The 13,666-nt window shown below is 35.5% G+C and overlaps 1 protein-coding gene across 1 annotated transcript; it reads right to left on the bottom strand.

Annotated features, from left to right (window-relative positions):
• Nucleotides 1–263: 263 nt before the first annotated feature.
• Nucleotides 264–13,395, bottom strand: LOC115295500 (protein LEG1 homolog). Its single transcript, XM_029943401.1, has 6 exons — nt 13,095–13,395; nt 8,557–8,643; nt 6,730–6,914; nt 5,010–5,110; nt 3,102–3,340; nt 264–415 (listed from the first exon to the last, which is right to left on the bottom strand). Exons 1-6 carry the CDS (start codon nt 13,393–13,395, stop codon nt 315–317), a joined length of 1,014 nt encoding a protein of 337 aa, XP_029799261.1. The 3' UTR covers nt 264–314.
• Between the last annotated feature and the right edge of the window lie 271 nt (nt 13,396–13,666).

Raw genomic sequence — 13,666 nt, forward strand, 5'->3', positions numbered from 1 at the left:
TTCTCCTCCAAATTCCGTAACATTAATTGAGATGGAATAACATCCAAAATTCCAATCAGGTGTTATGGACTTTATTAATTTGTCAACATTTGTCAGTTACTCAACTGAATCTACATTAAAAAGTAAACATTTTAATTATTGATACTAATTCAATAATTATTAACTTAGCAAATTAATGGCACTGTATTAATTAAAACTTTAAAATATGGACAATGACAAAATTACGCAAACATGAGAGGACTAATCTTGAGAATACTCTTCCTCGAGACATTATCATTGTGGATTTTTACTTTATACAGATTTCCAGAAGGCATTTAACTGAAAGAGTGAAGGATGAATTCCAAAATCTCTAGAAACAGTTTCCTTGCAAAATCTGACTTCATTACAGTTTTCCATAAAACAAAAGATAGCGTACCTAGAAAAGAGTAAAGGTATTTAAAAGTTTTAGCTTAAATTTTAATTTTGATCCCAAATATCGAAATTATCTTTAAAAAATTCAAGTAGTATAAAATTAGCATGTTTTCAGATGCATTCCTTGATAAAATTATAGTTTGCTCTTTAAAGTTATAGTATGCCCTCATATTCAAGCATGTAAGATGTGTAAGTAACTAATGAGAACACTGGATACAGCAGCAACTAAGGAAATGAAAATCCATAAAAAATCAGACTCTTGAAAATTAGAGTGTTTGCTAATATTCATTTTCAGTGTCTCTGCAGAAACATGAACTTTAATAAACAATTTGTGTTGTTTTGTTTTGCCAAGAATCTAATCTGTAGTGTTCGTTTTAATTGCCAGTTATATTGACAATGCCTGATCCATGAATTTATTCCTAGTAATTTAATCTATCACTCTTAAACTAATAGTAACTTAATCTATCAAATTAAGCTAATAACAGTATACACTCAATGTTGCTTTTACATTACCAAAAACTAAAAAGAATATAAATCCATTCAATGGATTACTTATAGAGTCACATATGTCAATATTTGCTGACTTGCTAATTTCTCAAGTATATGTGGCTAGTGAGAAATTCATAGGACAAAACTGTGCCATACATAGAATCTCTTTTATGCAAACAATGATTTTTAATCAAATTATTTACTTATTTTATATTTATTTACTTACTTATAGCCACTAGTTTATACAATATTTTTTGTAGGAATAGGACAAAAAGTTAAAAAATATATATCAGACAAGGAATTAAGGAAAAAGGATGGGTAAAAGGTAAGTTTTATGTGTATTTAATAACTTTCTGTAGTGTTTTAATTTTAATAAGAGGCATATAATAAATATATTTAAAAATACATATAAATGAAATTATAGTCATAAAATGAAATATTATTAAGAAATGGAGAAAAGTATTTAGTAATGGTGTCCCATTTTTTTTCTATAACTCAAATTAGTTAAAAATATCTGCCAAGGCTTTAAACACAGTTTTTGAATTCTGAGTATCAGTGAGTGCATGCAATTAGTAGACAGGAAACATGATGGCTAGTGTAACTACATTCCAATTTGTCTTTTTTTATATTTTTATTGTAGTCTATAGAGTCAATTTGACACTCCTTAACAAATCCAAAGCTAATTTTAGTAAAACTGGAACTTACAAAAATCTAGAAATCTGTTGCATGCAAATTTTAAATGTAATCAATTCTATCTGTTCAGTCCCTCTTTATACTAGGCCAATAGAGTTTGTTTAAATCATCTAAGACTAGATTGTACTGTCTATATATGACAATGAGGTGATCAATACATTTTATGATTCTCCTAACAGTGGGGCTCAGGCTAGACTCAATTTTCACAAGTCCCTCCCATCTCTCATCTAGTTAGGCTGTATGACCATTCTTACTAAACATATGTGAGATATAGTTAAGTTTGTCACTTCTAGTAGTCTTTTCAAAGAGGAGTCCCTTAAGCCCTTAATTCCTTTGAATTACTTTATAGGGAGGATACAGTGGTGAAGCAGTGAATGTCGATGGAGCCAAAGTTGTAAGGTCCTAGATCTCTGAATTACCATGGAAGAAAGTCTCTTACCAATTGAGTAAATATCTTAAATCATCATGTGAGAAATAGAATCATTTGAGTTTTGCCATTACAATTTGAAGGTTTATTTATTAAAACAGTGTTACCCTAGCTAATACATAACCAAGTTTTACGTTTAAAATACAATACATTCACTTTTATTTTGACCTATATCTTATTTCTGAATTCTTCAGGAAATATAAATTAAACACACATACATGCACACACACATTTTTTCCATCAATAGAACAAGGATAAATGGCATTTGGGAAACTGAATGACATAGTAATTTTCAAATTTATAAATTTATGTAGGGGTGCCTGGGTGGCTCAGCCGGTTAAGCAGTCGACTTTGGCTCAGGTCATGATCTCACAGCTTGTAGGTTTGAGCTCCGTGTCGGGCTCTGTGTTGACAGCTTGGAGCCTGAAGCCTGCTCAGATTCTGTGTCTCCCTCTCTCTCTGTATGTCCTCACTTACACTCTATCTCTCTCTCAAAACAAATTTTTAATTAAAAAATAAGCACAAAATTTATGTAATTTCTTCTGTGTTTTTTACTAGTAAACCTAAGATTTGGAAATTTTGGAGAAATAGACCTCCTTCAAAACCAGAATTTGGAAGAGGGGGGTAAAGCTTTTTGCTTGATGTCTATAATCATAGTATTGAGTGGGGAAAGTCCACATAACAAATTTATTTCAGAGTTCTGTTAGGTATGGCAAGTGTCATTATTATGTTTATTATCTTTTTTGTTTAAAAACAAAATAAAATAAAATAGCAAGATTTGTCCAAGAAAGAAATAGAGATTTCTGTTGTCTCCTTGTCAAATTAATATGCAATGATATTGATCTGAGGGCCTCAGAAGATGTTCTAAATAAGTAAGGGCCTGTAATATGCACTCATTAAATGAAGCCAGTCATAAACTCAAAAGGATTATTGTTAAAACGTAAAAACATATCTTAGGAATTCAACATTTCCTACTTTAGACAGTCTGTTGTAATAATTTGTGATTCTGATGGTCTTTCATTACCTGTGAAATCAACACAATGTATAGAATTACAAATGAAAAGGTCTCTGTGTCTCTTACCTGTATACTTATGCACGTTGTGGAGAAGACTTAGAGCAAACAGGATTGTGTTCTGAAAGCCACTAAAGTCACTGATGAAGGGGGCTCTATCCTCATTCATAAGCATGCGTGTTGGCAGCTCCTTCTGGAATTCACATGTTCTAATTAAGGTTGTAGGAAAGAGTGGTGGAGCTAAATAATCCACAAATAGGGCCCAGCTTCTTCCAAAATCAGCTTCTTGTTTAGAATAATATTTTAATCTAACAAACAAGTGGGGGAAAGTATGCATTTAGAGTTAGTCTACCCAGAATTTTGCCAACTCAATTTTCAAAACAGATAATTTGTTCAAAATGACATTATTGAACTTTTTAGAATACTGATATAGAGTAAAGAAACTTGGTGTTGATTTTAGCTCATAGACTTGAGAATGTGAAAAGATGTTATTAGAATTTTAAATTTGGATATTACCATCTCAGAACATATGTGTTTTTAATCACATGTTTTTCTCTTTTCATGAAGCATTTACATTACTTACATAAACTCTGAAATGTGACCAAGTCTCATTGTTTTAAAATGTAAAGATAAAAATAAAAGATAATTAGCAAAATTTCTGCTGAATTTAGATATGTCTTAAAGAACACAATTTTCATTTCAGGTAGCCACTAAAAATGAAGTAACAGAATTTTTCTTGCTTTTTAGGGAGCTTATTTTTTTTTCTGAGGATATATCTTAAAGAGCCAACTTTTCTTTCTGTTTTTCAGGTATACAATGTAATGATTTGATGTATGTGTATGTTGTGAAATGATCACCATAGTAAATCTAGTGAACATTTGTTACTATGCAAAGTTACAAGTGTTTTTTCTTGTGATGAAAACTATTAAGATCTACTCCCTTAGCAACTTTCAAATAATCAACACAGTATTATTAACTGTAATGTCTATGCTGTATATTATATTCTCATAAACTATGTATAACTGACAATCTGTACATTTTGTCTTCTGAGCCCCCAGAGGAACAATTTCTATTGACTGATTATTGGCTATCTCTGTGTAAGTGGGGTGGGGGCATGCATGCAATCCTTTTCCTGATTTCTTGCACATTTCTCCCTTTTTTTTTTTTTTTTGAACACTGGACAGTTCAGACACTATCAAGTGGAAACTCTAAAAATCAGATTCCCACCCTCACCAGGGTTTGTTGTTGTTTGGTTTTCTGTCATTATTTGTTTATTGATTCACCTGGACCGATTCTGTTGTTCATTCTGTGTTCTCTGTAGGGAGTCATTGCTGAGGCTCCTGCTCACAAGCTTCATGGTCAGCTAATGAGGAGCTAAAGAGTCCCTTAAATTCCTTGAAACAGTAAGTCTTTCATCCTTTGCTGAGGAGCCCTGTGTATGTTTTGGGATAAACCTTCAATGCTAAGGCTTTACTTCCTATTTCTTCAGGGCCTCACAGTAGCCAGAGGAAGATATTAGGGTTCTCTCTGTTCTTGCCTGAGTATTCCCTCACTTCTATTAAGTTGTGGGCTCCCAGAAATGTTTGTGAGTCCTGAAAAAGATAAATGATCTGTAGACATAGTAACAAGTAGTCACCAACCATTTTTAGACTGACTTCAATCCATCAACAGACACTTGCTTCAGTGAACAGGTTTTTGCGAGTATCCAATAAGTGACATCTCTTAATTTCTAAAAGTCAGTCAATAAGGAATGGACTTTCTGCATAAACATGCCTGTACTGCCAAATGACAACTGTCTACCTGAATAAGCTCTTATACTGATGACTCAACTCATTTAAATGCTTAAAAAATCTACCAGTCTCTGAACTCTGCATCTCCTAATAACTTATCTCAAGATGAGAAGAGTTTTCTGCAAAGACTTCAGTGAAAAAGACAGTGTAAGATTATTATTATATTAAAGTCTAGATCCATTCTTACCTATTGTGAAAATTTTTACGAGCAACCTTCAAAGATGAGACATGTGCAGCCCATAAGTACTCCAACAGGTCATCAAAGCTACTAGAATGTGACTTTACATGCTATCCGAGAAAAAAACAAGTTATTCATATGTAAGCAATTATGACAATCTCTCTTCTTGAAACTCAGTTCTATTTACAAATATAATTTTTCAACATTCTAAATAAGGGGAGAACTTTTTTCCTAAGAGTTAAGGTAAAAAAGAAAGATTTAAGGCTTAACACTCCCTAAAGAGCTTGATAGCATTTATTTTAATTACCAGTGATAAAGAGGCAGTCTTTTTTCCATTGGATACTCTTTCCTGCTTTGTCAAAAATTAATTGGCCGTACATTTGTGGGCCCAGTTCTGGGTTCTCTATTCTATTCCATTGGTCTATGTGTCTGTTTTTGTGCCAATACCATACTGTCTTGAAGATGACAGCTTTGTAGTAGAGGCTAAAGTCTGGGATTGTGATGCCTCCCATTTTGGTTTTCTTCTTCAATATGACTTTGGCTATTTGGGGTCTTTTGTGGTTCCATACGAAATAGAGGATAGTTTGTTCTAGTTTTGGGAAGAATGTTGGTGCAATTTTGATGGGAAAGAATGAAATCTGGCCATTTGTAGCAAAGTGGATGGACCTCGAGGGTGTCATGCTAAGCGAAATAAGTCAGGCAGAGAAGGACAGAAACCATATGTTTGCACTCATAGGTCTAACAGGAAAACAGGAGAAGCCTAATGGAGGACCAAGGGGAGGGGAAAAGGGAAAGAGAGTTGGGGAGAGAGAGGGATGCATAACTTGAGAGACTATTGAATGCTGAGAATGAACTGAGGGATGAAGGGGAAGAGGGAGGGGGGAAAGAGGTGGAGGTGATGGAGGAGGGCGTTTGTGGGGAAGAACACTGGGTGTTGTATGGAAACTAATTTGACAATAAACTACTTATAAAAAACTTAAAAAAAAAATAAAGATAAATAAAATTAAAAAAAAATTACCAGTGATACTGAAATCATATGAAAGGTAAAAACCATGTGTTTCAAAAACGTCCAGGATTTTACACTGTTCAGAACCAGACCTTTAGCGTTTGACGTATTTGTTTTTTTCTCGCCATGCAACGAACTGTCCACAAAGTGTTAAGGGTGGGTGTTTTATCTAATCACATGCAATATAATGAAGAAGTTCTCTAATGGGAAACCCAACCTTTAGTCATTTACTCTTTCACCCATGACACTTTGCTTTGGACGTCAGTATTTGATTTTGACTGTCAAATGCTCATTTCAATCAACTCATATGTGATTTGTTGACCAAGAGAGTTGAAATAAGCTGATCAGATTCACCACAACCTATTCCACAATTGCATCTCTATATCAGTTATTGCTCAGTTGTCCCGAAATTACGATGAAGTAGGACACTCTATGCACTAGTAAGCCACGGTTTCTCTGGGTTCACATGTGTGTCTATAACTTATTTAGTATGAGAGGAGTAGATAGGGCAGACGCGATAGGCAATGAGGATGCTATTGAGGTATGAAGTCATGCAGCAACCTACTCATACTAATATTGCCGTCACCATAATATTTTCACATTAGAAACTTTTTTCCTTAGCAACACATTGTGCAAGGCATAAAAAATTCTACATTAAGTGCTATTCAGAAATTATCCAGCTACACACACACACACACACACACGCATACACACACGCACAACCTGATAAAATTCATTCCATTTTCTCATTGCTTCCGGAAAGGATGAATGACAGCCAGAAACATTGTAACAGAAATTCATCTGATCCTTGGGTGGTGGCAGAAAGGTGACATTGTCTGATGATATACCCATTATTCCAGAATCAACCGCAGCAAGGAAGGGCATTGCAGACAGATAATAGTTAAGGTCTGTATAAACAAAGATTCATTAAGACTGTTAATATATAAAAGAGGTTATTTTTGAAGTAAAGAAATCTCTCATAAAAGTAAACCTACAGATCTAGAAATGTGGTAAAACTTTAAGCAGTAATTTTGGGAACTTTGGGAATGTTATCAGAAATTGCACTTAGTGTTGGGGCACCTGGGTGACTCTGAATCAAGCATCCAACTCTTGATTATGGCTCAGGTCATGATCTCATGGTTCGTGAGTTTGGGCCCCAGGTCGGGCTCTGTGCTAATAGTGGAGAACCTGCTTGGGATACTCTCTCCCCCTTTCTCTGCCCCTCCTCATTTCGTTCTCACTCTCTCAAAATAAATAAGTAAACATTAAAAAAAAAATTTTTCTTTAGTGTTATATGCAACTTGAATATGCTTCTCTTAAAAACTTTACTCTCATAAAGCAAAATAGATTCATGTTGTACATTTATTTTATTTTATTAAAACATTTTTAAGTTTATTTATTTTTGAGAGAGAGAGAGAGAGAGAGAGAGAGAGAGAGCACAAGTCGGGGAGGAGCACAGAGAGAGGGAGACACAGAATCCGAAGCAGGCTCCAGGCTCTGAGCTGTCAGCACAGAGGCCGACATGGGGCTCCAACTCATAAACCGCTCATGACCTGAGCTGAAGTCAAATGCTTAACCGACTGAGCCATGCAGGTGTCCTGTACATTTATTATTTTAAATCATGGACAATAATTGCACTGGAACTTAAAATACTAATTAAATTCTGGGGCGCCTGGGTGGCTCAGTTGGTTAAGTGTCTGGCTTCAGTTCAGGTCATGATCTCACGGTTCATGGGCTCTGTGCTGACAGCTAGCTCAGAGCCTGGAGCCTGTCTTCCAATTCTGTGTCTCCCTCTTTCTCTTTGACCCTCCCCTGCTGGCACTCCTTCAGTCTCTCAAAAAAAAAAAAAAAAAAAAACTAATTAAATTCTGAGGCACAGTAAGTAAAAAATTTTAAAATTTAGCAACAGAATCCTATACTTTTCTAAGTTTTTATTCTAAAGTTGAAAATATGATGTAGCTTTAAAATATTATAACACTTATCTAGATATTTCTCTTGCTAACAAGGTTTTTATTTGATAATATAAAATAAATTTTACTTCTGCCTTTTGTGTTTAAATCAAATTTTGAGGTTACTGGTTTTCCCTAACTGATATTTTTATAATTAGATAAGCTAATCAGTAAATTTAAAAATTATCTATCTCAGGGTAGGCTGAGTGGCTCAGTCAGTTGAGTATCCGACTTTGGCTCAGTTCATGATCTCACGGCTTCTGAGTTCTAGCCCTATCTCCAGCTCTGTGCTGAAAGCTCAGAGTCTGGAGGCTGTTTTAGATTCTGTGTCTTATTCTCTGCTCCTCCCCACCTGTGCTCTGTCTCTCTGTCTCCCAGAAATAAATAAATGAAAAAAATATCTATCTCAAAACCAACTTCAAGATATTCACATTTTAGCCAAACAGATGGGTTTTTTTTGTTTGTTTGTTTTTGTTTTTTATTTTATATAAAAGCAGTAATTCTAGTTTTGGTTTTTGCTTCTCTAGTTGGGATCTTAAGTTGAACTGATTTTGTATAGAAAGGTCATTGATCTGAGGTTGGACTGTCACACTGAACTCACCAGCCCACCAACTGTCCACAGAGATGCACAGATGATTCTCAGGCTTCTGGCCACAGTCTGTACTTTGGGTGGGATCAGCTAATCTGCCTAAAAGAGAGGAAATGCAGAGTTGGGTTTACAAGGCTCCTCTCCTAGCTGTAGATACAAACACGAACTAGACACATCCTGTTTACAGGAATCAAGAATTGTGTCAGCTTTCCTGTCACGTTGTCTTCCCTTTACTTCATGACTTTCTGCTTCCCACCTTCCATGCTTATTTTTTCCTTTTCCTTAACGTCCCTACAATGATCTACTCTCTCATAGGCCTCATTTTTTAAAAAATATTTTAATTTCCAGTCTGTGTTTCTTCTACTTACTAACTATTCTGCATCTTCGATAATCAGGAGTGAGTATTCTTTTATAGTAAACAAGTTCTGGACTCATTTGCTTAAAACCATATCCTTTTTCATTGATTACCTACTGTTTGACCTTGGATAAATAACTTTTGCAAACCTCAGTTTTCTCGTGTACATACTAGAAAGAATAATGGTAATTACCTCCTAGAGGTCTGGGGTTTTTTAATGAAGGACTAGAAAGTGCTCAGCTCAGGGATGCCTGGGTGGTTCAGTCTGTTGAGCTTCTGACTCTTGATTTTGGTTCATGATCTCATAGTCACAAGTTCGAGCCCTGCATCGGTCTCTGTACGGACAGTGCAGAGCCTGCTTGGGATTCCCTCTCTCTCTCTGCCCCTGCCCCTGCCCTGCTTGTGTTTTCTCTCAAAATAAATAAATAAACTTTAAACAAGTGCTCAGGTCAGAGAACATGTGCTTCCATTAAGATTAGCCATTATTCTATTTTTATCTTTTTGTCATCTTCTCTTACCTCCTACTTTCAAAACATCTCTTTTTGTTTTTTTTTAACACTTGATATTTTTGTACCTTCTGCATATACTCCCTGCATATCCCTGAAGCTGTCTCTGACTCTATGCCCGCCTCTTTCCCTGTTTCAACCATTTTCATACTGGCTTATTGTCTTCACTCCTGCGAACTTTCTCTTTTCTCTAGCTCCCCCTAAACACTGTTTTTGTTCTCTATTTGCCACTCCAGCCTCTTTCTTGCCCAGTCCTTACTCACCTGTTGGGTACATGTTCTTTTCCTGCAACATTCACATCTTTCTCCTTCCTTTCCCCTGCACTCAGTATATTGTGTCTTCTCACCAGTTCTGTTTCCCATAAACCTATTTTGTTTCCCTTTTACTTTTTCATTCTAGTTTCTCATTTGGCTCTTCTTGACCATATGACCCTTCATTGGGCAAAAGGAAAAGTATGAGTGGTTCTGCTAATTAATGGAAATTTCCCCAAATTGTTAATCCGCTTTTGAACTAGAATAATATTCAAGTATGAGAAACATACCTTTCCTGGTTCTTAGGTTTTGTCTCAGTTCGGAGTTGTTTTAAATCTGCTTCCAAGATCCTTCTGCCCTTGTAAGATCACTCAGTCTCTGAGGATGTTTGCCCATGATGCGAACCTGAGGATTTCCTTGTGTTGCTGACTTCCTTGTCTTCTACTCTGTATATGAAACTGGGGTCCGGTTCCATTTTTATCAAATCCCCACAACACTGCTTATTGGTGATTCCAAATCACTTCCAACTGCACACGCCTGAGACTGAGCCCTTCTCCTTGATAGTCAAGGAAGATTGCATCACAAATCTTCTGTTCTTTGTCAGAGGAGTTTCAGGACTCTTCTGGACATCTTCAGCACTTTCTCCTTCTTTACAGCTAAGCTGTGCCTGCCTCCAGCTGTTTTACCTTCTAATGAAATATTCTCTTACGTTTCCATGAGAAGAAATACATCACCCTCCATAACCTTCACCCAAAATTGTTTTCTGTCATACTTCTTCCAGAACAAAATTAATGTTATATTTATTACTGTTCACGTTCAAAATTTTGTTATGAAAATGTAGCAAATCACATTTTCCAGCTACATTACTTCTGTAGCGTGCATTATGTGTCTCCTCAACTCTAAACATTTTCTTCTTCTCTCTTTCTCAAGTTAACCACACCAATTACACCAATTCTCTCTCCTTTTGTTCTTTCTGGTTCTTTGTCCATGGATTACTACTTACAAAGTTCATCAGTATTGTACCCTTTTTTCAAGATTCATTTCAAATCTTACTCTATTCGCATATTATTCCAGCTCACAACAATCACTTTAACTAACATTTTATGATTCAGCTCTTTCTTGTTCCATGGTTGTATCATTTCTAACGCTCCTTTTTAACCACGTTGTAACTCCTTCAATGGAGGGCAATGACATCTACTGTCAATTTCTTGTATATCTTCCCTTTCTTCATCTAAGTGTCACTTTGTTGCCTCCTTATCCTGCCTCAGACTCCCAGTAATTCTCTTCACAATTCAGACATTATTCTGATTAAAATTTCAGCTAACTTATAAAAATGAATGAATGCTGGCAACATATGCAACCAGACAGATCAATCTCTAAATAATCATGACAACTAAAATAAACCAGACCAAAAAAAGAGCACTCAACTGTCTATATGAAAATTCTAGATCATGCTTTCTAATCTGTAATGATAGAAGTTGTGAATGTAATGATGGAATGATGCAAAGTCGGGGAATGGGGGGTGAGTAGTTGGAGGAATGGGGGCGGTTGGGAGAGACTAGGTAAAGAGAAGTTCCTGAAGATGAGAATAGAAAAGGGAAAAGAAAATTTTTAGGATGACACATATGGCCATTATCTTTCATGATGGGCTCAAAGTTATACACCTATGCCCAATTCACCAGAAAATACATTTAAAATATGCTGTTTATTCTGTTTATTATATATTAATAAAACTATATTTTAAAAACTGTGCTAAGCAATCAAGTAGCAAACATTTAATATGTTTAAGTATTGTGTAGGCATTAGGCCCTTGTTACTAAACTAATCCATATTGCTTAAGAGCCCAATTAAATCTCTCCAGTCCGACCTCTTCTTAACTGCCTTAGTTCATTTTCTCAAACAAACCACTCACTCCTCTTTCATATTCCAGTTCTCCTGGTGTGATAGTTTTCTTCCAGTGCAACCTGTTCTCAGTGCCTTCTTTGTAATGAGTATTCTACAATTATATTCTCACAGTGCCTCCATCAAGCTCTTTGGACCTATTCTCTTCCCATGATACTCTCAGCCCATGGTCGTCACTCTCTTTCCTGAGCTACTCTTGTACTTACAGTCCTTATCTTGTCTTTGAGACTTAGCATAATGTGGGTGAAATGTTTTCATGGGCTATTTCATAATTTGTAATTCTGTTTTGGTTTTCTCTAGTTGTATCATAGAATTCAACTCAATCAAGTACCAAGTATAATCAGCCACTTAAAAAAAAAACAGAAGAATCCCATGTATTGTATTCTTGAATGAAAATGATATTTTGAAGATACCTTATCCAATATTCTACTTTGCTGTTTGTTCATTACTGGGCCCAGAGCTGAAAATTTTCCTAGGAGTAAGTGTGTACACTCCTTGTGGGAGTTGGTTATTATTTACAGTGGATTTTATGTTTTTTCTTTTCCAGAACCATGCCTCAGGGGTTCAAATATTCTTCTTTTCCATGCCAAGGACATCTGAAGAATGGGAATTATACTGGATGTCAGGAGATTCTCCCAACCAGCTTGGATGTAATGCCAACTCAGAAGGTCATCACAGATGAGACTTTTCAGTCTTTTCCCCTGTCTTTTCTATAATGCCACCCATTTTCTCATTGATTCCTTTCTTCCAGTAGTGTTTTCTAGAAGTTGATAGTGAAGGTCCCTTACTTCTCATTGAAGAAGATAGCTTGGGGTTTATGATATTTTTGTTCCAAAACAAATATCTACTTTCATTCCTCAGTAGAGATGTGATTTTCAGGTTTTACTACAGAGGTTTTCTTTTTTTCTCTTTTGTCACTCCAATCTGTATAATTGTAGTCTAATCATGTTTAGAACTATAGATAATGCAAATTAATCTTATACACTCATGTGTTTAATGCATATCACCTTAACTGTTTTATTCCTGGATGTGCTCTTTACTGCTTAGAACTGGGCTTGATCCCAATAGCACATCAATTAATAATTATTAATATTGAATGAACTGTGCCCTATATGCTGTGCTTTGGTGAGTGTGGTAATCATGAGCCATTTACAGCTATTTAAGTTTAAATTAATTCAAGTTAAACAAAATCAAGAATTCAGTTCCTCAGAAGCATTAGCCATTTCAAGTGCTCAGTACCTTCATGTAAGATTATGAGAGCTATGCTCTCACAGAGAACGGTGTAAATAGAAACACTTCATCATTGCACACAATTCTTTTGGAAATTTCTGGCAAGCAAAAATCATGCATGTAGGGGGCATTCCATAAATACTTGATAGAGATTAGGCAAGAACACAAATGTCTGGAAAAGGATTAGGAAGGAGAGAGAAAAAAATCAATTTTTAAAAAGATGGTGCTGTATGTACAAGGTATTACTTCCTAATTAATTCACACTTAAATCAAAGGGTCATTGTAATGAAAAAGAGACATTCTTACCTGTCTGATATTGCCATCCATGATGTACAGGCAATCCCCATAAAATGTTTTGTTCATTTTCTGGTGAAAATTTTGCAAAATATTTGGCTGTCTTATTCAGTAGGATTTTATACATCCCCAGTCTCTCAGGATAAAGCCAGAGGTTAATGATGTACTTTCCATTTTCTATCTTATAGTCACTGAACTGACCAGGACTCTCTTTCCACAGAGGGGGATATACATCTGAGACATTGGATGCTCTTGCTAAAGAAGCAAAAATACAACCAATGATTAGACCTGGACAGGAAAGATCAAAAGCCATGGTGTTTAGCCCAGAGAATGAGATTATGACAGGACCTTTGTTGGGAAATGGAGGAGGAAGCTATATTGTTTTTTTGTACCTCATCTAATTAACACCTTCAACTGCCTTCCTTGGTAATGAGAAGGTGGAGGTAAACAAATGCCTTACTAAAGATAGTAGGCTACCTAACTTGTTAATCATCTCAAAAATTGTTGATTACATATCAGTCTTTAGAATTTTTAGTAAGACTGGGTTTCTTCCTAAATTTATTTTTGTTTCTGTATTCTGTTTC

The sequence above is a fragment of the Suricata suricatta genome, chromosome 7, assembly GCF_006229205.1.
Source record: "Suricata suricatta isolate VVHF042 chromosome 7, meerkat_22Aug2017_6uvM2_HiC, whole genome shotgun sequence".
In the NCBI taxonomy this organism is placed as follows: domain Eukaryota; kingdom Metazoa; phylum Chordata; class Mammalia; order Carnivora; family Herpestidae; genus Suricata; species Suricata suricatta.